General features: G+C 48.3%; 1 protein-coding gene across 1 annotated transcript in view; it reads right to left on the reverse strand.

Annotated features, from left to right (window-relative positions):
* The window catches only part of FANK1 (fibronectin type III and ankyrin repeat domains 1), a 1,467,952-nt gene that overhangs the window by 1,008,907 nt on the left and 432,198 nt on the right, over nt 1-26,847 (reverse strand). The window contains exon 3 of the mRNA XM_078643513.1: nt 2,099-2,223. Coding sequence (XP_078499639.1) covers nt 2,099-2,223 — 125 coding nt within the window. The remainder of the gene's footprint in view (nt 1-2,098; nt 2,224-26,847) is intronic.

Genomic DNA, 26,847 nt, shown 5'->3' on the forward strand with positions numbered 1-26,847 from the left:
CAAATTAGTAGTCAGAGACCATCAACATGTATACTCATTTTACACGGTGCTAGTCTGATAGATTGCATAATCCTAGAGCATTTGTTTTTCGGGGTCCTTTCTTACTTCTAGAAACTCAACCCCTCATACATGAGGCACATTTAAATAAATGAGATCGAGAATAATATTTGCTAAATTTAGCAAACTGCCGCGATTATGAGAATCTTCAGCCAGTTAAGGATATGATTATCAACTTGAAGAATATTTTCTGGTGTTTTGAGTATTCTGTGAGGATTGTAAAACGTTTGCTTTGTGCCCGAACTGTATTTCCCGAGCAATCAGTGGGATATAACCCTGATTTACAACTATAGGTCATTGAGTCGATGGGCACATATATTCTAGTCTACTAAATGGATTTTTATAATTTTGAACTTAATATTTACTAATTTGCAGAGCTCCATTTATGCTCAATAACCTATTGTCCTGAAGGTGAGCCCTCACATAAGCATGGACCAAAACGCTGTTGAAGCAGTTTTCAACTGGGCCCCTGTCATTATTTGACAGTTGTATGTGATACAATTGATCAGTACTGTACCCAGGTCTTTAAGTGGGATGTAAAAACTGGGGGGCCTCTCAAAGGGGGGTGACCAATGTAATTAAGGGCGTGGCTTAAAAACACGTAATCTAAACATCTGCGGTAGCATAGTGTGCCGCCAGACTTGTATTTTGCTGTTTCTGTCATTGTATCCAGATATATGATACAACAAGTAACATCATACCTAAAACAAGTCAGGACTATTGGCTTTGTCAATGGTTGTTAGTTGCATAAGATAAATAAGCAGCAACTATGGCTTGTATAAAATATTGAAAAAGTTTCCACTTAAAGCCCTGGTGACAACACGGCAATGTTGCTGCTCCTGAGTTTCAAAAAGAGAAGGGAAATCCAGAGAGAAAATGACTCTCTTTAAAGGATTTCCCTCCTGCTACAACGCTCGCCTGGCATAACGTCATGCCGTGACCTCCACTAGTGAGAGGTGAGCAGTCTGAGCACCCACACATGATGTGCCTGCTGTCACTGCAGTCCGGAAAAAAACGGACCACATGTGCCAGGGCACAAAACAAAGCCCGATAGAGACCCGTTTCGAGGCCTCCTTTAAAAAACTGCCGGTGATCAACACCAGTGAGACCCGGCCCACTTAAAGCCCTGACTGTACTATTACTTCGAGCATGTATCCATTGCTCGAATCTCTATTTACACCCACACATCTTGTTCTTCTCGAACTTTGCTCATGTGTGATCACTTGAGCACTGAGCACTTCTCCTTCTCTTATGTGAGCAATGGAATTAAATACAACATTTTACTTTTTTTTATAATTGTTGTGTCCAATTGAATGGCCTTTGACTAAACTTGAACATAATGTATCCCATTTCAATACATTCCGTTTAAGCCTCACAACAAACCAAAACGAGGTCAGTAAAAGAAGAGGAGTAAGGCAAAACGTTTAATTTATCACATTTCAATACATTCCGTTTAAGCCACTCGACAAAACGAAACGAGGTCAATAAAAGAAGAGGAGTAAGGCAAAACGTTTGTGGTGACCCTTCAGTGAGGGACGCTTTTCGGCACGTTCCTCCAGACAGGAAATAAAGTCAAGGAATGTCAAGAGCTCCTGCTAACTTGGGAAGGGGGCAGGCTGGGTAGTGTTGCACTACCTGGCTAACCTCATAATACACAGGTTGCATGTCCCACAATAGGGCATATCCACTGGGCAGGCCTTTTGCTTGAATGTAGCCAAATGTTTACATACCTCCATTAGACCCAGTGGTAACACTTTGCGATTGCTATCGCATGCATGAGAGCAACTACACACACACTTCATGGCAAATACTTTCTTTCTCTGTGTTTATTAATTACAGTACCCACGATATAAGAGACGTAAATAATTTATGATGGGCTGGATTTGAGAGACTGGTGAGAAGCGCAATACAAAAATATCTTGAGTCCATTAACGTTGCTGCTAGGACACAAAACTGATCTGGCATCACCGAAATGTATTTTGGTGTTGTAAAACAGTGTTGGCAACAGAAAATCATTTTAAAGCGACAAACACAGACTTACGTGTGGTAGATACTGAAACCACTGGACTGTACTCAAAGTTCCCATTAGGAAAAGCAACTTTAAGACGAAACTTGTACAGGGTTGTGGGCTCAAGCCCCTCCACAACATGGTGTTTGGAATATCCCCTAAAAAGAGGAAATTAGAAGGTGGTTTATCTTCACATAAAACAAAATTGGAACATATTTGTTTTTAATGGGATGGGTTAACATCACTGACATTTTAATGTATTTGTCTTTAAAGTTTGCCATAAATGTCGCTAGCATGACATGTGTACAAATTCAGATCACATGAACAGCGCTCAACAAATTGAAACGCTTACATATACAAAGCAACAGCTTAAGTGTGTCAGTCCTTCCCAAACTCTAAAACCCTTTCAAATCGATTATAACAAGCTAATTAAATATTTTAGAGTTCAAACCCCACTATGTTGCTCGCCCGTTAAACAGACGGCAGTGTAGCCTGATAATACGTTTAGCGAAGAGTAGCTCCTTCCCTAAACAAGGACTGCAAAATAATTGTAAAATGGAATCCCTTGATACATGTGTGATGTTTGCAACGGTAAAATTAAAGAGATCAACGTGAATACAGTTCAATCCTGCCCCCTAGCGACGAAAGATACCTCTTTATAAATTACAAATCCGAATTTACACCGTAAACCAGGGCCACTGGAATGGAGGGTTGGGCGAAATTGAGGCTGGGGCGGGTAAAGTATGCAGCAAGAAAAGGCAAATTATGCGGCATGCAAAGGCAAAATATGCAGCGTAATGTAGCACGTTTTGCGACAGTATTACTGTATTATGTTGTCTCTCTTACACTGTCTGAGTATTGGTTGCACCTCAATAGTACCAGTCTAACAACACCCAAATATAGCAACAAGGAACAGAAAGGTGACCGATCCATCTATGCAAAGGACCTCCTACTGCGCAGCAACACGAGTTGGTGCATTTTTTGTAGCATGTGAACCGCTCGAGCTAGAAACATTTCTTTTTGTAAAAATTGCTACAGCAGATTATGTGGCAAAGGCGGCAAATCTATAACTATGTAAAAAAAGGCAGCAGCTGCAATCGCATAATTCCAGTGGCCCTGCATATAGCAAGCCCACTTCTAGCAGTAACGAAAGGCAGCTGTCTCAAAATTATAGCAGCATTCCATTTTTAATTTAAACTAAAAAACGTTATTGTATTTGTAAATTTAATTTCAAATAAATACATCATGTTTAAATTGCTATCATATAAAATGAAACGCCTTGGCCCCACTAGGCATACTAAAATAAGCTCAGTTTATCAATAAACCTAAAAAAATAATTATAACTGCATCTTTGCCAAGCCTACTAATTAGATCTGCTCTCATACTAGGAGCCAAAATGCAGGATACCACATAGTTCCAGGAACTGCAGATTCAGTATTATGTGTGTTATTCTGAGCGGGCACTAGAAACCCTGCCCATGACAAACAGAGTTATATTGTGTACAAACATATATTGCAAACATTATAAAGGTACTGTATGCTGGTAAGCACAGTATGAACCGAACAATACACAAACAATTTTCTAAAAGTACCGCGGGGCAATGGAGGGGGGATTAGTAAAACAGCTTGAAAATATTAAATCGTACTAGGCTGAGACCAATGTAACTGGGCCCAGTGTAGTTTAAAATACACAATTTTAAACTAATTGTGCTAGAAAAACAAGTTCGTTTTATCTTCGGTAACGCATTATCTGGTACAGACTATCTAGCTGCAGATTCCTTACCTTTCAAAATCAAAGGTAAGGAATCTGCAGCTAGAAGTCTCTATCAGATCACGTAATTTCACATCCTGCCAGGTCTACCACCACATTCTGTAGTAAAATACAACAGTGAAGGGAGCCCCTATAAATCTTTTTGGGGCTCTGAGGATGACTCCTCCCCAACATTCAATATCTGAGCCCCCTCCCCCGCACAACATTTAGGTCTAGTTGCTCTCCTGATTCGTCTCCTACTTCGTATATATTTTTAAAAGTACCTCTGGACTGTACGTAGCACAGACTATTTGGGAATACACATTTAAGGTAAAAAACAGAAAAGGCCAATTCCACGCTGTATGGTGCATAGGCCTAAAGCCTAATAATGGAGGAGGGCTCTGTGGTCGGATCAGATACTGAGAGACAGAGGTCAGAGTGAATTCTAAATGTCATAGATGTGTCAGTTGGAGCACAGCAAGCGAGTTCACTTGACAATCCCCTATAAATTAGGGGTCGGTAATTCCTCTTTGAACTAGAGTTGCTGAATGTAAAATCAATACTGCAAATTTTTTGCCCACTGACTACTTTCAACTTTTTGTAAACAACAATTTCCTTGCGGAAATTGTGCAACAAACATATGTGCCCAACAGTTTTTGAGGGAGCATGAACACCCACTGGCTTCTCATTTTTAAGGCGCACCTGTGGATTCCCACATAACCAACCCCCAGATGCATCAACAACCCATTTAGCGATTCCTTAAAAGCAAAAAATACCGATTCGCTATTAAGGATTAGCAAAATGGAATGCATCAAGAAATCACTAAAAAAAATAGCGATTTCTTAGAATTCCTTAATTGCGACTCGCAAATTGCGAGTCGCAATTAAGGAATACCTCCCCATTCATTCCGATGGGCCTAGAGGCCCATAGGAATGAATGGGAAGACAATCTCAATTTGCGAATCGCAATTAGCGATTCGCAAATTGAGATTGCGATTTCAAGGGTGCAGGGGTGTCCAAAGAACACCCTGTGGCACCCCTGAAAATGATCTGTGCACATATGTTGCGCAACGCACACACATTCCCTTAGGGCATGTGTGTGCGCAACATGAAACTTTGAAAAATGCACTTTAGTGCAACCACCAACATTGATTATAGAACAGACTCACAAAACAAGAAGAGGCAGTAAGGATTTCGAAGTTGCACTACCCACAATATACACAGAGTAACAGCAAAATCTTATTTGCCAATGTTGCCCACCTCTGAGGTCCACTGCCTGAGAACCCCAAATATTATAAACAAAAAAGGAATAGAGGCAACAAAATGCGAACTGTACAGAAAAAATACTAAACACAGTATTTGTATGTGTTCATAAATGAGTAATAGTCCTTCATTGATGTTCATGAGATGATTTTATTTCAATCTTCATAAAGTATCTTGAAAAAGATGAACACAGCCAACGCGTTTCGCCCAAGTTGGGCTTCCTCAGGGCTTTTCCAGGGTCGAAGTGTCCGGCAACTTCTGATTTTCACTGGGAGAGGTTGCGTGCAATGAACAAATATGTAATCATATAGTGACAATATGTACAGAACGTAACTTTATAAGTACAACTGCGGTTTCTCAAATTGCAGCTTCCAGTATATTATAGCTGGTGAACACTATGATATGTGTCACTATGCATTTAGAAAAAGTTCCATGGTCGGCTTCTACATCAGTCTCCTGATCGCGGTGCTGGCCAGAGTGAAGGTCAAAAAACGGCGCGATTTCAAGGGTGCAGGGGTGTCCAAAGGACACCCTGTGGCACCCCTGAAATTGATCTGTGCCCATATGTTGCGCACACACATGCCCTTAGGGCATGTGTGTGCGCAACATGAAACTGAAACATGAAACTTTGAAAAATGCACTTTAGTGCAACCACCAACATTGATTATAGAACAGACTACCGGGAAATTCTTAAGCTTGGGAGGGATAATTTGACTTTTCGTGTAAGTTCTTTTCTGAGAGAGGCAGTTCACTCACGTGCTTCTATGAACACTCTGTAACATATCTAAGTGTACTTGAGCACACAGCACTTTTGCCGTATGATCCTATCAATATTTTTATGGTAAGAAACACTACAAGAAAGTTCCATTGTGGACCGGAATTACCTTATAAAGTACTTAATTGCACCTTATATCATGCTGCTAAAACTGTTTACATCTGATCGCATTTTATCATAATATGCTGCTATTTGTTTGTTGAATGTCTGATTGCGTATATTAATACAATGTTGCCATTTGCCAGGGTTTGCTTACGTTTTATCGTTATTTATGACACTGCTGTTTTGCACACTACGTTCTTTTATTCTATGCATATAATTGAAGTATTTTAATGCAACCTGAAAGTCTCTTTTTATTAATTGTTTTATATTGTGCTTTTTATAATAATCTGTATTGTTGCTGGTATTTTTTGACATGTGCTTTTATGGATATTTATATCCAAATAAATATTATTTGAATTGAATTATAATGTTTCCACCTCTGGCTGCATCAATAGGTATCTCCAGACTTATACAGTGGTCCAAACCGTCCTTCCACCCCTCCAAAGACGGATGCTCCACATTCTTCCACCCTTTAGCGATGTCTCTCTTGGCCACCACTAATCCCACATTAAGTCTGCTTGATATCTGATGCTATTAATGTCACTTTTAGCGTGAATTTTGTATCTCTTGGGAGTATCCATCCCCCCACCTCTCCAAAGCACCCACAACCCAAAGCCGAACATCTTTTCACAGACCCATACAGAGTGCAACACATCACCCCTCCGAGCACCACATCTCATACAAATTCTAAAGGCTATCACCCAAATCTTCCACAGCCACTCCAGTGTGTAATATACTCTATGCAGGTACTTGAGTTGGATGATTCTAAACTGCCAGACAATCATAGTTTCTCAAGGGGAGGTCAAAGCTTCTCTCCAATCATCGTCTGTCTGGGGTCTCGAGGCTCGGGCCCATAACTCTCGTAATTGATCAAAAGCATCTCTCGAGTTGACTACAAAAGTGAGATAAACTTGTGATATCTTGTGGGCAGTTAACTCATCTATGAGGACAATGGCCTCTATAGAATTGTAGTCCGGGAGCTGTTCTAAGTCTGCTATATAAGGAGTAAGAGCGTGATGGTGTTGTAAATACTTGAAAAATGGACTGTGATGCAAATTGTACGCCCCTTGCAAATCAACAAAGCACCAAACATGACATTTTCGAAACTGCAGACAGCATTATCCCATGACCAGAATCCAGGTACAGCAGACCAGACAACTTGCACCCAAATCACAGGGGAGTCACTTTGGTCAGGCGCCCTGACCAGCCCAGAGCAATGTTAGTATACTTCCACGCCTAAAACACAACTCTTGTAACTGAAGGAAGAGACCTTGGAGGGGGAAGGGGTTCCACTGTAAAGCAAGTTTAGGAGTTGCATATCTTTCATTGCACTCCGCTCAGACATGAAAGCCGGGTCTCCTTTACTGTCAAACCACCATTCACTGATAATATTGAGATGGGCCACTCTGTAGTATGACGTTATGTCAGGAGCAGCAATGCCTTCCTTGTATGTGAACTTATATCATTTTGATAGGGCAATTCTAGAGAGTCAACAGTTCCACAGGAATTCCCTAAGAAATGCGTCGACTAACTGAAAGAAGGATCACAGTATGGCAAATTGGTAATTATGTAGTTGACCTAGAGGCCTTGGCAAGACAACCATCTTATAGATCGAGGAGCTTCTCACAAAGGAAGGAAGAAGCACAGACCAGAACTCATGGGCCCAAGTAAGGAGGCCCAGTTGGGGCTGACAATTCCTATTCCATGATCTCTAGGTTTTCTGCCACATAAACCCCAAGGTGTTTAAAGCCATCCACTGAGACCTGTACGTTTTTGGCCATTCAAAAGCTGAAGCAGGTTAGCCAATAAGGTACACCCATGCCCTGTTAATGGTGAGCCCAGAGAACCTTCAAATATTTGAAATATTTGAAGAACACGAGGTCCTAATTTCTGAGTATAACCTAGAAATATAAGGAAATGTTCTGCATGTAACACTGCTCTGTCAGAGATGCCTGGATCCCCCTTCAGCCGTTTGATCAATGCATCTATTCTCAACCACCCCTCAAGAGGTTTGATTGCGATAGCGAATAGCAGAGGTGACAGAGGGAAAACCCATCTGATAAACCTTGGAGCCAAAATTCAGCTTTACTAGAAGGAGAAACAGGTAATCCCAGTTTACAGAATCAAAAGCCATATTAAAATCCACTAGAAGCATCCCATGACCCCTAGTATTCTTCCAGCTGGGCCGGAAGTGCTGCGGATCTGGCGAATGTTGTGTCTAGTGGCACAGTGGGGCATAAGATTGATTTGGAGCAACCATTTTATGACCCATAGCATACGACTGGCAAGTGCCATAGACCAGATTTTAACCTCGATATTGAGAAGGGCGATAGGGCAATACAAGGGGCAGAGATCAAGAGGATGTATGGTTTGAGTATGACCATGATCTCTGTCAATCGGAGATTAGGGGGAAGCAGTCCCATCAGCAAGGTCTCAGTAAAGGTGTCAGACAGTGGGCCCAGGAGTTAAGCCCCATAGGTTTTGAAGAACTCTGCAGGTAAACTGTTTGGGCCCAGCATTCTACTAGCCCGAACCTGAGCAAGGGCCTCTACAAGGTCTTCCATTATTATGGCACCTTCCAAAAGGCACTGGTCTTCCACAGTCAATGTGCGTGCAGGTGGGTCTGTCTTAAAGTCCCCTAAGAGTGTCAAGCCAGATGTGGGAGTTCAAACCTGCATAGTAGAACGCAAAGAAGCAAGCAATACTGCTTTCAGTACTCACCTTGCTTATCTCATCATCTAAAATATGAGCAATAGGTTCTCGTTGGGCAGTGTTGTACTGCAAAGTACATGGAAACCTCTTCTTTAGAAACCCAATATTTCGGACATTGTGGGATGAGTTGAGTTCCACTATTCTGATCCTACAGCGACGCATCCCTCTGAATCCTCTGCCCTTGTCCCCAGCTGACATCATGTTTTTCTGCAGTTCAGAGATTTTGGTGTGAAGACTGCAGAGAGAGTCCTTGGTCTCTGAGATCCTCCTGATCATCTGTAATTCTCTCAACTGTATTACGGATGTCCTGCCTGGGTAGTGAAAGGCGGGCTTTGAAAAATGTTAAAAATGTTACCAGACTCGAGATCTAGTGATTTGAATAATCTACTAGACCTAACTGTAATGCTCTTGACCCATAAACTGTTCTCAAATTGTGTGATCCTGGGCAAATATTTTATTTCACCAAGCCTCCTTTTTCTTCATTATCACATATGAGAGCCCCTTCAAATGTGTGAGTTCGGTATGCCTGCGGTACAAAAACTCTTTTGTTTGAGTTGAAAGACTGATTTTCTCTGCATGTATAATGCAAATGTAGCTCACATTTAGGGTACACATGACCCCTGAATTGCATCTTAGTTTACTAACAGCATTGTCATCATGGCAGGGGCAGGAATGTTCCTCATTTCATGTTTAAAAACTCTTGCTTTAATTAAATATACTACTAAAGTATGATGTGGTAGCACACTGTCATTTACAGTCAGCACATTCTCTATTGAAATGGGTCAAAATCTCCAACTGACATGCAGTTTTACTGATAAAACTATAGAGCATACAAATGATAAAGTTTGGAAATAGGGTTTCTGCAAATATTTATCATTTGCACATCACCAAGTAAAGTGTTCCAATTTGTTTGATTCTATTAAAATCTTTGTTTACATCACACTTCTGAATTGCAAATACAAATCTGCTTTCTTAATTGCTGATATGTTTTGAAAAATGTGTACTGTTGATTTCCAATCTATTTAAATATGTTGTGTTAGAAAAACTGACCTTCTACAGCCCTTCCTTTCACAACGATTGTCAGACAGTTCACTTTACAAAATCCTTTAAATTTGCGGCCAAAGAGAGAAAAGTAAACACTAATTTCCATGATAAAATAAGCGGCAATTTGTAGGCAGATGCTGATTTTTGACCTCTGTATTTGAATGTATAGCATGTGACAAGATAAAAATAAGGTTTAGAGGCATCTTTATTGCTTGTTCTTTTTGTGGATGAACAGAACACCTGTTTGTTTCAGGCTTGACCTCTCTCACCAGAACGGGGCAGTAGACCTTAAAAATAGCTTGCCGTGCCGGTGGAATGCTGCTCATCATAGCATACCGCCCAATATCCCTTATCAACGCTGACATCAAGATCTTTGCGAAGGTGTTGGTGAGAAGGATTAGTTGAACCCTCACATATCTATTGTACCCTGACCAGTGTGGCTTTATGCTGCGTTGGAGCACTCACCACTGTATTCGAAGAGTACAGCAGACTCTCTCCCAGGCAGCCCATCTGGGCGAAGGGCTGGCTCTCCTCCTGATTGACTTCCAAAAGGCCTACGACTGTCTCATGGTCCTTCCTTTAGGCCGTGCTTCACCGTGCAGGCTTTCAACCTATCTTTTGCAGAGGGATGAAGCAGTTGTACAGCGCCCCCTCTGCACAGGTCCGAGTAAATGGGATCCTCTCCCCATTCATAGGGGAAAGCGTCAGGGTTGCCCCCTGTCTCGGCTGCTTTTTACTCTCGCCATAGAGCCACTGGCATGCCTGATGAGAAGCGATGCGCGGATTTAGAGCTGGCATGGAAGAGCGCATTGCTTTATACACAGACTATGTCCTGCTCTTTCTCAGTGACCCCCAAATGGCAGGTCCTAGGTACCTTGAGAATCTTACATTATATGCAGAGGAATCTGTTCTGGTATCACTAACTGGCCAGGCGGCAGAGAGACACTGGTGTCCCGACCTTCCTTCTAAATGGAACTCCTTTATGTAACTAGGGATCTAAATCTCCTGCATTTCGGACCTAGCCTGGTCTCTCAATTTTTGCCCTCTTACGTTGAAGTTGGAACGTGACTTGCATAAATGGAGCCGCCTACCTCTTAACCCGGTGGGACGCATTGCTCGGTTTAAAGTTTGCCCCGGTATTTCTATGTCCTAGCGAACTATACTCACCCTATTCCTCGTGCGTGGTGCTGCTCCCTTACTTCGAACGTCCTTCATTTGGGTGGCATTGTGTGGCCTTTGCATCAGCCTGTAAATCTCCGATTGATGCATGCTTTGGTGCTCCGGACCTTTATGGCAAATATCTCGCCGTCACCTAGGCTCTGTGAGCGAAGGGCTTTTCTCTATGGGACCGCATTGGGGTTACATACCTGGTCGATGTTCGTAGAGGGGGGCTCCAAAAGTTGCAAAACTTTAACGAAATGATCACAAGGGTGCAGCAAAATTGAGAAACAACTTATCAAATATGCCACTGCCACTACACTCAAATAATAGGTCAATTAGCTGTAGTCCCAGGTTTAATGTCTGAATTACTGGGGGTTATCAGGGACACCTCATCTAAGACCAACATACCAGTCACTAAAGTAAAAGAAACACTGAGGGAATAGGATCAGGTTCGCCCTAGCCCTCTTAAGAAACAAAATGTAAAAGCACTGGAAATCAACTTAGCTGAAACACCGGGAAATACAATGAAACCACCACCAACAGAAGTTTTAGGCAACATAGGCAACTTAGGGACCCTGGCCGTTCCCTCAATTGATTATAGCATCAAGTCACCAGAAGCAACAGCCCACTATCCAAGCGGGAGAGAAAACACTTGAGAAAGGCCAGAAATGGGAAAAAAACAAGACAGGCACAGAATGTAACAAGCACCACGAAGGAGCAAGATGCGACTCAAAGTGGAGAGGATATAACATCCACAAACATTGAGGATGTCAGTCCAGAGGCCTGAAATGACCCCATCCACTAATAAGATCTCCACCTCAATAAGTCAAATTCAACCCATAACAGAACATTTGCAGCCAGTAAATGTATATAGCATATTCAAGCCCACTGAAAAGCAAAAGAAACGGTATCCAACAACCCAGGCCACACAAACCACCCCCACATCGGGATGCAACACGCCAGAAGTCACCACAACCAGCGTAAAGGATACCATCCCGCACAAGGAGGGTGACCGCGACGTCAGGAGCAACCTTCAAATAATAAACAACCACCGCATGGGAAGCTGCACAGCAACGACCATAAAGAACAACAACAAACACATCCAAAACATCACATGTAATGTTCAAAATCACTGCTCGATCGCCCCGGGACAAATTACAGAGGAGAAACAAATTGGAAAGAGCGAGGAAATCGAACAGTGGCTGATCTCTTCTGATTTCACTAATGACAACAAAAAGTTGGACTTCATCCCCCCCATGTCTCAAGGGAAACCCACAACATCCTTAACAAAAGCGTATTATTAAAACTATTTAAAGCACTCTCTTCCTTGAGCCATATTGACACCGGTAACTTAGAAAGCATAGAGTTTAAGCTTAACCCAGACCCAACCGGTCACAAAATTACTACAGCAACTTTCTTTGACAATTTTATCATTGAGCAGATCTGGTGGCAACAGGAATCATTTGCAAAATGGGGCATAGAAATAAAAAAGCTAGCTCCCCCCGTTATCCAAGCCCGCTACAACAACCAAACCCACCAAGGAGCATGCTGAGAGGCACAAAAGGCCTGGATGAACACAGCACAACAAAGAGTACCCCCCAAACCGGAAGGAAAATCACCTTCGCTCACCCCGAAGCAGTCAAGCACACTGGTCATAGCCAGTCAAACATAACCGGAACCATCGACGCATTGGCATGAATAAATTCAAGCAGAGCAATAAAACCAGACAATGGTTGTAACATCTGCTCCTGGAATGTCAATGGCCTAAGCACAAAATTAGTAGATCCTGACTTCATGGAATTCATCGAACAGTACAACCTTCTTTTTCAAGAGACATGGCAGACAAACGCTTCACCAATTGTGGGATATAAAGAATATCTAAATCAGGCAAAAAGAGAATCGAATCACGGAAGAGCAAAAGGAGGCCTCTCCATCTTTGTCTTGACCTATATCTCATGGCAAGTTTCTGAAGTAGACCTCGACTCAGCTTGGATGTCATGCATCAAACTAGTGGCCTCACCCTTCTTTAGCCTGCTAATATGCAACATTTACATCCACCCATCAGGTAAACAAAAGAAATCAAGTAGACTAGCCACCCTAAAACTTGCTCAGCCACATGCCAACATCATACTGTCAGGAGACTTCAACATGAATCTATTACATGGCAGCAAAGAAAGATCAATAGGCCATACTCGACCCAGAAAACGAGGTGATACACACAGTAACAGATGCGCCTCCCTGCTGGAAGAACAGTCAATGTGCGTACTAAACGGACGAGTCTCGCCGGGGTGTCTCCCAGCATATACCGGGGTTACGCAAAAAAACATGATCAACCATTCATTATACACAAACAGGTCCAGACATTCTCCCATGCATCTCAAATTTCCAAATTAAAGAAAGGACTGAAAGTGACCACCATCCCCAAACCTTCACTTTGCTCATAAGTACGGCAAATTTAATAACAGACAAAGCAATGTCCCTACAAACACAATGCTATAACCTGAAACGACTGACTTGGAAAAGGGAAAATATCGGCGATATCATGGCCACATGCACTGCTCATTTGGAGAGTTTTAAAGTGGAACCATCACTTATAAAGGTCAGGGTATCCTTCACTCATGATCTAAATAAGGAATTCACAAGACAAGGCAACGGCCGCAACGTAGGAAGATCAGTGGGGGCAGCGTGGTTCACTAACAACCTAAGGAAACAAAAACTCAACTGAATAAACATTTAAGACAACTACGAACCCGAGGTTCAGAATCTTCACAGGATATTCTTTCCTTAATATCAAAATCAAGAAAAAAACTAAAAAGGGATATCAAGGCGGCTAAGAAAAACTTTAGAGAACTTCTCTGGGCAAAACTCCACCATGCCAGCAAACAAAGAGACTCCAAGCTCTTCTGGGAAGTCATTAACCAGCTATCAAATGGCAAGAACTGCCATTTTAGCTCAGAAATAATGGATGATACCTGGAGAGCGCATATTGAACATATATACAACGCTATTCCACCTATTGACATCGCAAACCATGGAGTCTCAAATGCAGGAATAACTCACGACACAGTAAAGTCAGAACTATCAGATTTCACCCCGGAGATTTCACAAGAGCAGGTCCTTAACATCATAAGAAACCTAAGGCCTGAGGGAGCTTCAGGGCCCAACAGTCTGCCTAATGCATTATTTAGGCATGACCCCTCATTTTGGTCTGGTATCCTTACTCTGCTTTTCACAAACATGCTAGCATCAGGCACAATCCCTGACTCCTGGCGAGGAAGCATCTTAAACCCCAAATATAAATCAGGTTCAAGCTCGGACCTGCTACCTATAGAATGATAGCACTAATTGACGTTGAGGCCAAGATTTATGCTTCGAATTGGCTGGTAGATCTAGAAGATTGAGTGATGCCAAACACGCAAACCGGATTTTGGGCTGAAATGGGTACCCTTACCAACATCTCCGCGGTTACACTCCTGGCCAAACTAGCATACGCAAAATCACGCACTCTGTACGCGTGCTTCATCGACCTTAAAGCAGCGTTAGATAAAGTACCAACAGTAAGGCTATGGGCCAAAATGCAAAATTGGGGGGCACCAACCAAACTTCTGGAGGAGATAATCAACCTTTGCTCAGACACGTGGGTACAAGTAAGGAGAGGAGACGGGCACAGTATAACAAGCAAGATTCCAACCAAACACAGATTAAAACAGGGGTGTGTGTTGGCCCCCTGCCTATTTAACATCTACACTGCCGACCTTGAGAAACATCTCTTGTTCTTCTATTGCAAACGCCGATAGGTCTGCAGCGATCAATGACCCAACTAGGAGCATACACGATCACAGCTCAACTAAAAATAAACCTCAAGAAAACCAAGTTGCTATGCTTTTCTAAACATCGGAAAACAGGGTCAAAAGGTAAATTCATCTGGAATCTAGATGACAAACTAATATCCCAGGTGAATTTGTACAAATATCTTGGGTTCCAACTTGATGACAATCTCAACTTTAACCACCAGCTGGACCAAGGAAAAATGAAAGCAAAACAACTCCACTACGCCTTTAAAATTCTAGAGAGGGAGGGGCGTGGCCAAGATGGTGGCGGACGTATTTCTGAGTCCCTCCGGCGCCACGAATTCCAACGCTTTGACTTGCACCCTCTTGGGATCCCCCTCCATCGGGAATCGCTGACATCCCGACACCCTTGCTGCAGCGGTGTACCGGCGGGGGTCCTGTCTCGCCCGACGGGGCTTCACTACGCTGTGACCGGGGGTGAGGCCTAAAACGCGCCAGAGCCCAGACGCTGGAGTGTTCCCTTGCTGCGGTAGAGCACGGAGTGTGGGCGGCGGAGAAGCGGCCGGACGAGAGAGAGCGAGGGCGAAGCCCTGCCACGCTTCACGCGGCTGTTTGCGGCACCGGTCAGCAGAGCTACGGTGACTCCTGGAGACCGCCGCTGTGAGGCGAGGAGAGCGGGAGCCGAGCGAGGTGAGCGGAGGCCCAGCTCCGCAGCCTACTGGAGGTCGGGGCTCTGAGGCCTGGGCATGCCTGGTGTTCCGGCGGGGCGGGAGAGGCCCCCGCAGCTCGATTACTACGCGGGAGTGGTGGAACCCTGAGATAACAGAGCGCGGATTGCCGAGGCTCACTACCGTGGCCCAGAGAAAAGGAGGTACGATCAACTGCCCGCAGGGTGATAGCGGGACCCGGCTGGAGTGAGCTGCGGGCTGGTGGGACTCGGCCTGGGTGACCGGGGGTCTGTCCCGTCCTGCACGGCATCCCGATCGCGGCGCGCTGTACCCCCAACCTGTGCTGGTTCGCCCTACGCACCGGCCCTGCCCATTGCCTGCCCGGGTGGCGGCTGGACTTGTGAGCTGCCCCTTTTCAGCAATAAACTAACTGGCCTCCTCACCGGCCCTGTGGCGTCGAGCCCATGGGCCTCAGCCTGCAGTAAAGCACATATGGTCGGTGCAGGGCCTGCTTGAGCGTGTGGACTTCTTGGACCGGACGCGAGAGTCCGGTCGCTCCTCTTGCCGCGTGGCCACCCCGAGTGTGCCCGTTCTCCTCCTGCTGCCGCCGCCGCCGGTTTTCTCCTGTTGCCCGGTAAACTTGTTAGTAGTAAGCTGTCCCTGACTGTCCCTGACTGTCCCTGTGCCTGCTTGTTTCTCGTGTCTATTTCTCTGCCGTTGTTAGTTGTATGCTGTCCCTGACTGTCCCTGTGCCTGCTTGTTGTCCCTGACTGTCCATGTGCCTGCTTGTTTCTCGTGTCTATTTCACTGCCGTTTCTCGTTCTCTCGTGTGTGCCCTGTCTCTTTGCCCATCGTTGTCCCCTGCCCCACCCCTCTCCCTGCCGCTGCTCCCCGCGGCCCCACCCCCGCTCCCTCCAGCATCCTCGCACGCCCCCCCCCCACTCACCACCCCGCTCCCGCCTCCCAGCTGCTCCTCCCTCACCCTGCCCCCCACTCTCCATTTATGGCAGAGTCCGCACGTACGCGCAGCGGGCGCGACCTATGCGCGCCGAAGGCGCGCCAAAGCTAAGTCCGTCTGCACCCGTCCACGCCTGGAACGCGCCCAGTGCCAGGACCCCTGGCCCCTGACGTTGCCAGACCACACGACGGACCTACGACGCCGCCACCCTCATCGCACTCAAACCCGACCGGACCCAAGCCTGCTACCAAGCCACCCCGAGACGCACCCACGGAACCTTCACCTGCCAAGCCTGCAAGTACACCTGCCTCCGGACCTGCACCACACCCGCCAAACCGAGCACCAGCAACAATCACCTCAAGTGCATCCTGCTCAACACCCGATCCGTCCACAGACACGCCATCGAACTTTGGAACCTGATCGACACAACTTCACCAGACGTCGCCTTCCTCACAGAAACATGGATGAACGCCTCCTCTGCGCCCGACATCGCCATTGCCATCCCGGACCTATACAAGATCACCCGGAGGGACCGCGTCAACCATAATGGAGGAGGCATCGCCATCGTACACAAGAACACCATCCGCATCACGACCGACTCCAACGACACCTTCTCCGCCGCCGAGCACCTCCACTTCCAGATACACACAGACCCAAAGACGACCCTCAGAGGCACCCTCATCTACAGACGCCCAGGACCACGCACACAATTCAGCAAAGACATCACGGACTTCATCAGCCCGCACGCCCTCCCCTCCGCCGACTACATCCTCCTAGGGGACCTCAACTTCCACCTGGAGAACAACAAGGACCGCAACACCGCCGCCCTGCTGGACAACCTCGCCAACCTCGGGCTCAAGCAACTGGTCAACACCCCCACCCACTACGCCGGCCACACGCTTGACCCCGTCTTCTCATCCAGCAGGCACATCACCTTCAGCCACTCCACCGGACTTCACTGGACCGACCACAGCTGCGTCCACTTCAGCTTCAGAAGAACCACGACCCACCACCACCCGCAACAGGTTCATCGCAGGAGTTGGAGCAAGATCACTGCGGAGCAGCTCACCACCTCCCTCAGCCAGAACCCCCCCGCCAGCACAACGGACCCCAACGAAGCAGCCCGCAACTTCATGCAGTGGCTGACCGCCTGCGCCGACGACCTCGTGCCACTAAAGAACCCCCCCAGCAGTCCCAGAAGCAAGAAAGCCTCCTGGTTCACCGACGAACTCAAGGACTCCAAGAAGTACTGCCGCACCCTCGAGAAAGCTTGGCTCCTCGACCAGACCACAGACAACATGACCGCCCTCAAACACGCCACCCGCAAGCACCACCAGCTTATCCGCACCACCAAGAAGACAGCACTGAAGGAACGACTGGACAACAACGCCCACGACAGAAAGGAATTCTTCAGCATTGTCAAGGAGTTCTCCAACCCCAGCACCGGCAACAACAACATCACTCCCTCACAAGATCTCTGCGACTCTCTCACCTCGTTCTTCCACCGCAAGATCGCCGACATCCACAACAGCTTCGGCGCACCATCCACGCACCCAACCGTCGAACCATCGCCCCCCACTGCCACCCTCTGCACCTGGACCACGGTAACCTCCGAAGACACGATGAACACCATCCACTCCGGATCTCCAACCGACCCCTGCCCCCACCATGTCTTCAACAAGGCCGGCTCCACCATCGCACCCCAACTCCGGGACATCATCAACACCTCCTTCAACACCGACACCTTCCCGGAGAACTGGAAGCATGCCGAGCTCAGCGTCCTACTGAAGAAACCAACAGCGGACCCCACCGACCTCAAGAACTTCCGCCCCATCTCGCTCCTCCCTTTTCCTGCCAAAGTCATCGAGAAGACCGTCAACAGTCAGCTTGCCGCCTTCCTCGAAATGAACAGATCCCTTGACCCAATCGCAGTCCGGTTTCCGAGCCAACCACAGCACCGAGACCGCCCTCATCGCGGCCACCGACGACATCAGAACCCTGCTCGACAACGGGGATACAGCGGCCCTCATCCTCCTGGACCTCTCCGCAGCGTTCGACACTGTCTGCCACCGCACCCTACTGCAGCGCCTCAGCAACATCGGTATCTAAGAAAAGGCACTATAGTGGATCATCTCGTTCCTCGGCGGAAGAACCCAGAGAGTCCGCCTCCCCCCGTTCCGATCCGAGGCCACCGAAGTCATCTGCGGCGTTCCACAAGGATCATCACTCAGCCCCACCCTCTTCAACGTCTACATGAGACCACTTGCAGCCATCGCACGCCAACACAACCTCAACATCATCTCCTACGCCGACGACACCCAACTGATCCTCTCCCTCACCAGAGACCCCGCCAACGCCAGAACCAGCCTACACGAAGGAATGAAAGACGTCGCCGAGTGGATGAAGAACAGCCGCCTTAAACTGAACTCAGACAAGACGGAAGTCCTCATCCTGGGACCATCGCCCTCCGCCTGGGACGACTCCTGGTGGCCTCCCGCCCTGGGCACCGCTCCCAAGCCAACAGACCACGCACGCAACCTGGGCTTCATCCTGGACTCTTCCCTCTCGATGACCAGACAAGTCAACGCCGTCTCCTCATCGTGCTTCAACACCCTACGCATGCTCCGCAAGATCTTCCGATGGATCCCGACCGAAACCAGGAAGACGGTCACCCAGGCACTCGTCACCAGCCGACTGGACTACGGAAACACCCTCTACGCCGGAACCACAGCCAAGCTACAGAAAAGACTCCAACGCATCCAGAACGCCTCCGCCCGACTCATCCTGGACATCCCTCGACGCAGCCACATCTCCGGCCACCTGAGGGACCTGCACTGGCTCCCCGTCAGCAAGAGGATCACGTTCAGGCTCCTTACCCACGCACACAAGTCTCTCCACAACCTGGGCCCCAAGTACCTCAACGACCGCCAGACCTTCTACACGCCCACCCGCCAGCTACGTTCTACAAGCCTCGCCCTCGCCGCCGTACCACGCATCCGAAGAGCCACCGCCGGAGGAAGATCCTTCTCCTACCTGGCAGCCAAGACATGGAACTCCCTCCCCATCCACCTCCGGCTGACACAGGACCATCTCGCCTTCAGGAGGCAACTCAAGACCTGGCTGTTCGAGCAGTAGCGGACCCCTCCCCCCAAGCGCCTTGAGACCCTTACGGGTGAGTAGCGCGCTATACGAATGTTATGATTGATTGATTGATTGAGAGTGACGCAGCGGCCCTACCACCCCGGGGGTGTGTTGAGAGCAGGGAGCCCACTGTGGTCGACTATGGCGGCGGACAGGTTGAAGAAAGAGAAACCGGGCAGTGGCTGACAGGTCCCCGGGTCGGAGTCCAGCGGAGGAACCGGCGACAAAGGCCTTTATGTTGGAGCTTTTCGCAGCGATCAAGGAAGACATCGCAGGACTGCGCTCCCAGCTGGCCGCGGACTTGAGGGAGGTCCGGAGAGACGTGGACGAAGTAGGAGAGCGTGTGGCCACACTGGAGGAACATGACCTTGAGACCGGGGGCGACATACACCGGCTTCAGCTGGACGTTATTAGGCTTATCGAGCAGAACCTCGACCTTTAGGCACATGCGGAGGACCTGGAGAACCGGTCCCGCCGCAACAATATCCGGATCAGAGCGGTGCCATGGAAGAGTGAGGGAGCGGATCTCAGTGAGTACGTTGGGGCCCTCTTTAAGCAGATCCTGCAAGATGAGGAGGTCACGGATATTCGAATGGACAGGGTGCATCGTGTGGGACTACCCAAGGGATCGAAGGCCCCGCCACCAGACATCCTCGTCTGCGTGCATGACTTTCAATTAAAAGAGCGTATCCTTAAGATGGCGCGTGACGTTGTCCCTCTACAGTTTCGGGGACATAATCCAGTACTCTACCAGGATTTGGCGGCATCTACACTGCAGAAGCGCAGAGACTTCAAGCCGGTCACATCATTTCTGCGTGATCGCAACGTCGCGTACATGTGGGTTCATCCTTTCCGTCTCATATTCCGCTGGCAAAACAAACTGGTTCAGGTGCGTTCGCTCACGGCGGCCATGGACCTCCTGGGTATCGAACACAAAGAAGCGGAGTCGACGGGCGGTGGCGACACCTTCAGACGACGACGACGATCGACGGATTGGCAGACAGTGGGACGCTCTGCTTCCAAGAAAGGTCCTGATCCCTCGGCATGTCTCCAGGAAAGAGGCGCTGCGGTTGCCTCCGTGGTGCTGGTTACGGAGGCGGCCCCGGATGATGTCCCGGAGGTGTCGTGAGACCTGAGAGGGTACATAGATGGTGTCGGAGGGAGGGCTCCTCCTGAAGGTACTCTAGTATGTGCTGTTGAGTGAGCCCCGTATTGGGAATTGGAAGACTGTGGACTGGTACCTATTCCCCTTGCCTATGTGGCCTGTACTACGGACTTGCGTACTTCACTCTGTCTTTTTCTGTTTGGTTCTGTTATGGGGAGTTCGGTGGGCATGTTGGGGGAGGGGAGGTGAGGGCTGGGGGGGATTCCTCATCAGAACTTTACCGTTGGTGCATGCGTGTACGTTTCTGCTCATCTTCTTCATGCTGGTGGGTGTGTGCTCTGTACCCTGGCGCGGGCCATACATGGCCCTGGTTTCACCTGGGGGAACATGCAATGCTGGACGAGTTAGATTGGGATGGCTAGGGAGCTGAAAGTGGTGAGCCTGAATGTCCAGGGACTAAACAATCCAGTGAAACGCTCTGCTGTCCTGTCCCTACTCGAACAGTCTGGGGGTGATGTCTGCCTTCTACAGGAGACGCACCTCCTACACAAGGACGAGCGTCGAATGCGAGATAGGAGATTCCCCCTTCAGCTGTGGTCGTCGGGCCCGACTAAGAAGAATGGAGTCTCCCTGGGGGGATACGATTTTTACTATAGGATCCTTGTACGCTCCAAACACACTGCAGGAGCCCTTTTTGCGCACAGCCTTGGCCCAGGTCCTTGCTTCCCCTGACGCTTTCCTCCTGGTGGGGGGGACTTTAACCTTGTAATGGATGAGACTGCAGACAGGTCGGCGAATAGACTGCATAGCTCGGGGTCCTGGTCGGTGGAGGGGAAGTGGTGGTTGGTGGATGGTGGTTTGCATGATGTGTGGCGGCTGCAGCACCCCCAGGAGCACGTTTTTACATATTACTCAGCGGCACACCAGACATACGGGCGCCTTGACCACTTTCTGGCTTCCTCCGCCCTTTTGCCCCACCTTTACAACGCGGATATCGCCCCCCCGATCCCTCTCAGATCATGCGCCCCTGTCGGTCCTGTTCACCCTAAACGGCGCGCGCCCTCCCTCAGCTGGCTGGCAATTGCGCGACGCCATGCTTCGTGCTGACACTGTAGTAGAGAAGATCCGGGACACAATTACGCATTACTTCACTGAGAACCCCATCGGAGACACGGCGATAGCATCGATTTGGGAAGCGCTGAAGCTGGTGGTTAGGGGGGACTTTATTGCTTTGGCTGCCACATACTCCAGGCTGTGCAGGGACAAGAGGGAGGAGCTGGAGAGAGGGGTCCGCGAATTGGAAGCTGTCCACAAACGTACTGGGGCCCGCACGGTTTGGAGAGAATTGGAAACTAAGAGGCGCATGCTGAAACATCTAGACCTCGATAGGGCAGAACATGCGTTACTGCGCTGGCGGCATAAATTCTATGTGAGTGGGGACAAGGGGGGTAAAATGCTCGCGCATCGCTTGCGGGACCAGGTCCAGTCTCGTGCCATCGCCGACATCTGGGACCACCACTCTGTATCGCATACCACAGACACTGAGATTGCTGCGGCCTTTCGCCATTTCAATCAATCCTTATACACAAGGGAGGGTTCATCGCCTGTGGAAGGTGACCGGTACATCGCGGCAGCTGGCGTTACCAGCTTGTCGGAGAGTTCTTTGGAGGACCTGAATATGGAGATCCGGGTGGAGGAGGTCATCTCCGCCACTGCCCGGCTAAAGTTGGCTAAATCCACTGTGCCTGATGGTTTCTCGGCACTGTTCTATAAAACCTATTGCCGGGAATTGGCCCTGTTTCTGGCCCGCCTTTTTAATTCGTTCTTGGAGACGGGCTCGGTCACGCCTTCCATGTCGGATGCTGCCATAACGGTCATACTTAAACCTGGCAAGGACCCTGCGGATTGTAGTTCCTACCGACCAATCTCTCTCCTTAACATCGACGCCAAGCTCTTCGCGGGTATTCTCGTGGCGCAACTTAGCCCCCTTATGGATGGAGTGGTGGAACCGGACCAGTCGGGCTTTGTCCCCACCCGTCAAGGCAGTGACAACTCCAAGAGACTGCTGCACCTGCTGGATGGAGTCCACCGCGCGAAGACCCAGGCCTTCTTCTTATCCATCGACGCGGAGAAGGCCTTTGAGTGGGTCGAGTGGGGGTTCCTCTTTCGAGTGCTACAGGCTGATGGCCTAAAGGGCAACTTCCTGAGCTGGATCCAGGCCCTGTATGCATCCCCAAAGGCGGTTGTGCTGGTCAATGGCTGTAGGTCGGCGCCATTCTCTATCACCAGGGGGACACGGCAGGGGTGCCCTCTTTCGCCGCTCCTGTTCGCGTTCTATATGGAGCCCTTTGCTCAACATGTCAGATCCCATCCTGACATTGCGGGCATTCGTTTTGGAGCCAACGAGCATAAAATAAGCCTGTATGCGGATGATGTTATCCTTACGCTGCAGAACCCTGCTGCCTCTCTGCGCTGCCTCTCAGTGGAGGTCCGGGCTTTCCAGGCCGCTGCTGGTTTTAAGGTCAACTTCACTAAGTCTGAAATCCTTAACATTTCGATCCCGACGGAGGAGGTCGCTGATCTGCAGCGGGACTTTGACTTCCACTGGACACAATCTGACATTACGTATCTGGGCATCCGCCTTGCGTCGACCGTGCCCCAGACACTTTCCTTGAACTATACCAATCGGTGGAACAAACGACCAAATCTATTTCCGCTTGGTCACGCCTTAACCTGTCGTGGTTCGGCAGGTTGGCGGCTATCAAGATGACCCTTCTGCCCAGAATACTTTATGTCTTTCAAATGCTCCCCCTTACACCACCGAGAGGGGCTCTGAAAAAACTCCAGGGGTTGCTGAATAGATTCCTCTGGGATAACAAACGCCCCCGTGCGGCCTTCGCGACGACCACGCTCCCTAAAACCGCTTGCGGGTTGGGCTTCCCTCATCTCATGGCCTACTTCCAAGCCGCCTGCCTACGCTTCGTGGTCGAATGGAATAGGCCTGAATCGAGTAAACATTGGTTATTCATGGACCAGACAGTGGCGGGGTGCAACATTTGGCGGGACTCTGGTTGCCACGCAAGGATAGGGCATGGGGATTGTACTCCTCGCCAGTGACGTCCCCAACACTTAAGGCATGGGATCAACTGGCAATTCGTAAAGGTTGGACTACCTTCCCCTCACCCATGACCCCGATCGTGGACAATCCCGCCTTCCCCCCTGGCCTTGCTTCCCCGGTCTTTCTTCGCTGGAGAGAGAAGGATTGTAAAAGGGTGGGTATGCTTCTTGGCCTGGAGGGGCTTATCCCCTTCTCGGAGCTCCGGTCTGAACACTCCTTACTGGATGTGTCGGATACTTTTGCCTATGCGCAAGTGACTCATTGGGTGTCGCGTCCAGCCAATGTGGCCTTGATGTCGCGCTCCCTCACAACTTTCGAGCAGTGGCTCCTACGTAAAAAGAATGACCGGAGCCTTATCTCTGAATTATATGCTATGATCCTGCGTGATCCACAGTGGCGGCGCACAAAGGCGCAGGTACGTTGGGAGGTGGAGCTAGGGCGACCACTCTCACAGAAGGAGTGGGAGCAGATATCCTACCGAGCACATCACACGACGGCTAACACAGCGGGTACGGAGTCGGCCTATAAGCTAGCGATATACTGGTACTATACTCCGCCGCGCGTTGCATCCTGGGACAGGGCTAAATCCAGTCTTTGCTGGAGAGGGTGCGGTATGTCGGGCACTCTCCTGCACTTGTTATGACACTGCCCTAAGCTAGAGCGATATTGGAAAACAGTTCTTGATGAACTAGACGCTGCGTTCCAGATCACATTGCCCAGGCTACCCGAGCATACACTACTAGGCCTCCCACACCCTGCTTGCTTCCCTCTTCGCACACCGCTAGGGCGACAAATTGCGCTAGGCTTGCTGATTGTGCGACAGGCCTTGCTGACGCGCTGGGGTTCCCCGGACGTCCCGGATGTGCGTGACTGGTTGATGCGCCTGTGGCATGTCTTGGCAATGGAACGGCTCTCCCTGAATGTGGATGGTAGAGGGTCCGAATATGCTTCCCTGTGGGCTTCGTTTGTGAGTCTTCTATCTAAAGAATTCAGAGAAGTTACATGCCCAAAGTATCTGCAAATCTTGCAACTTATTCCTCTGGATCCGATGGGGGCTGTTCCAGGGCTCTAACCTCTGGGGCTGGGTCTGCTTGGTTCGGAGTGGTGGGTGTGAGGCACGAACCTGAGTTGATGGTTGATGCGGAGGGGGGAGGTAAGGTGGGGGGACATGGGGGAGTCCGTCTGGGAGGGTTGGGAAGGAGGGGGGGTGTGGGACGTGTTCTCCGTTTTCTTTCATTGTTCTGGCTGGTTTTCTTTTCTATGAAAATTGCAGACTCTGCTCTGCCGGTGGGGAATGCCTATGGTTTTTACTACTCTGGACCACCCTCTGGGCTGTAGGTCCGAATGCTGTGTTCAAACTCTGCTTGTTTACGCCCTGCCGGCGAGTCGACGTAGGCAGCTGGGCTGTGTGTGAAGCTAACCTGCCGCATAATAAAAAGTTTGATTCTAAAATTCTAGAGAGGAAGTTAAAGGGCTGTTCAACTTGTCACCTGCTACAGGTAATTGCAGCAAAATTGATTCCAACTAAATCATAAGGGTCAGACTTGATGAACGCAAAAGATGCAGCTGCCTTAAACCAAGCCCAGTCGAATCTCTTTTAAGAGTCTGTTCTCAATCCCCCGGCACATCTCACAGTCACAGATTCGACTGGAATATGGGCTTAAAAACCAGAAACCAGCCCAACAAGGAGCGGTGGCCAAATATTATTAGCGGATGAGGCAAGCAGAGGAAAATACCTTAGCCCACTCTTGCTGGGCAGAAATTGAACAGCAAGCGAGGCAAAATAATTCCATCATCATCGTATTAAAAGAATCACTCGCAGACCTACATCTCGAAGAGGCCTGGCATACAATCACCTACTACTCTGTGTTAAAAAATGTTGTGAACATCGCAACCAAACAAATGTCCTTGTTAATGGACAAAATTGCCTTTGCAAGACAAAAAACATGCATGGGCAGTGATTCAATCTTATCAGATGCTGAAACCACAACAATATTTGTCAGAACACTTCGCACATCATAAAAAGCACTATTTGACGATGCTACGGTTGGGGTACTTCCCCACGAAAGACTTGACCCCGAAATGCAAGTGTATAATGCAGATGAAAGAATGCTGATTGTGTGGACAGGGAGAAGAGACATTACTACACCTCCTATGAATCTGGCCCTCACTTCTAGAAACTCGAAAAATTGTCCTTCGCAAGATTTTCAGGAAAAACCATTTAAGGACACGCAGAGCAGCTGTCATCAAATGACTTGGAGGCTTGTCAATACAACTGTCCTCCAAAGCCATTATGTTTTGGGAAATGGCAGCCAAAGAACTTGATAATACACAAGAATCAACTTGAGTGGCTCTTACAATACTGACTGGTCTCTCCTCACCGGCTCCTGTACTATTTTCTGATTTCTCCTCAATGAATATCCTAGCATTTTTAAATTGAACTGATGATAAATTTAATATTTCTTATTTCAACTGTTGATGAAGATTGAGTAATGATGTTTTTATCCTTTGCATCTCTCAAACCACCACTTTTGTTTTAACAGTTTTATTGATTAAACGAACATGCATTGGTTCCAGGAATTACAAACGTAATGACAATTCATCTTGAAGAAAACAAGACATTGACATCAACATAATACACATGGTTTGTAAAATACCATACCCATCAGATCCCTCCAGGAGATCCTTGATAGTAACCACCACACTTCTGCAGGCTAGAGTGACACTTAACCTATTAGAATGCTGTTTTGGGGTTGTATCAAATTCACCTATCATGTCCCCGGTGTAGGGGGCCCATCGTCGACCGTGAGACGAGCCATTAGTGCCTGTCTGTCACGTCGCATTTACACTGTTGGGGAGATGCATATTTACCCCGGTATTTGTTCCACCTTCCCCATTTTTTATCCCATTTCCTGGGGCATCCCCGACACTTAAAGACCGTTTTCTTGGCTATCATTATATAGTCCATATCTTTTGCCTAGTCTGTGACTTGTGGACTCGAGTCCTGACCCCATTACTGTGCAATATTAAGTTTTGCTATCATCCGCCCCATTGCGAACCACGCCTGCTCCATCTGGGAGAGTTCGGTAGCCTCCCATATGTTGAGAAGGCAGAGTGTGGGAGAGGGACATGCCCTAGAAAGTTGACGTGTCACCCCTTCCCAGTAGTGTTGTATGTGTGGACATTCCCATAATAT

The sequence above is a fragment of the Lissotriton helveticus genome, chromosome 5_1 (genome assembly GCF_964261635.1).
Source record: "Lissotriton helveticus chromosome 5_1, aLisHel1.1, whole genome shotgun sequence".
Taxonomy (NCBI): Eukaryota; Metazoa; Chordata; class Amphibia; order Caudata; family Salamandridae; genus Lissotriton; species Lissotriton helveticus.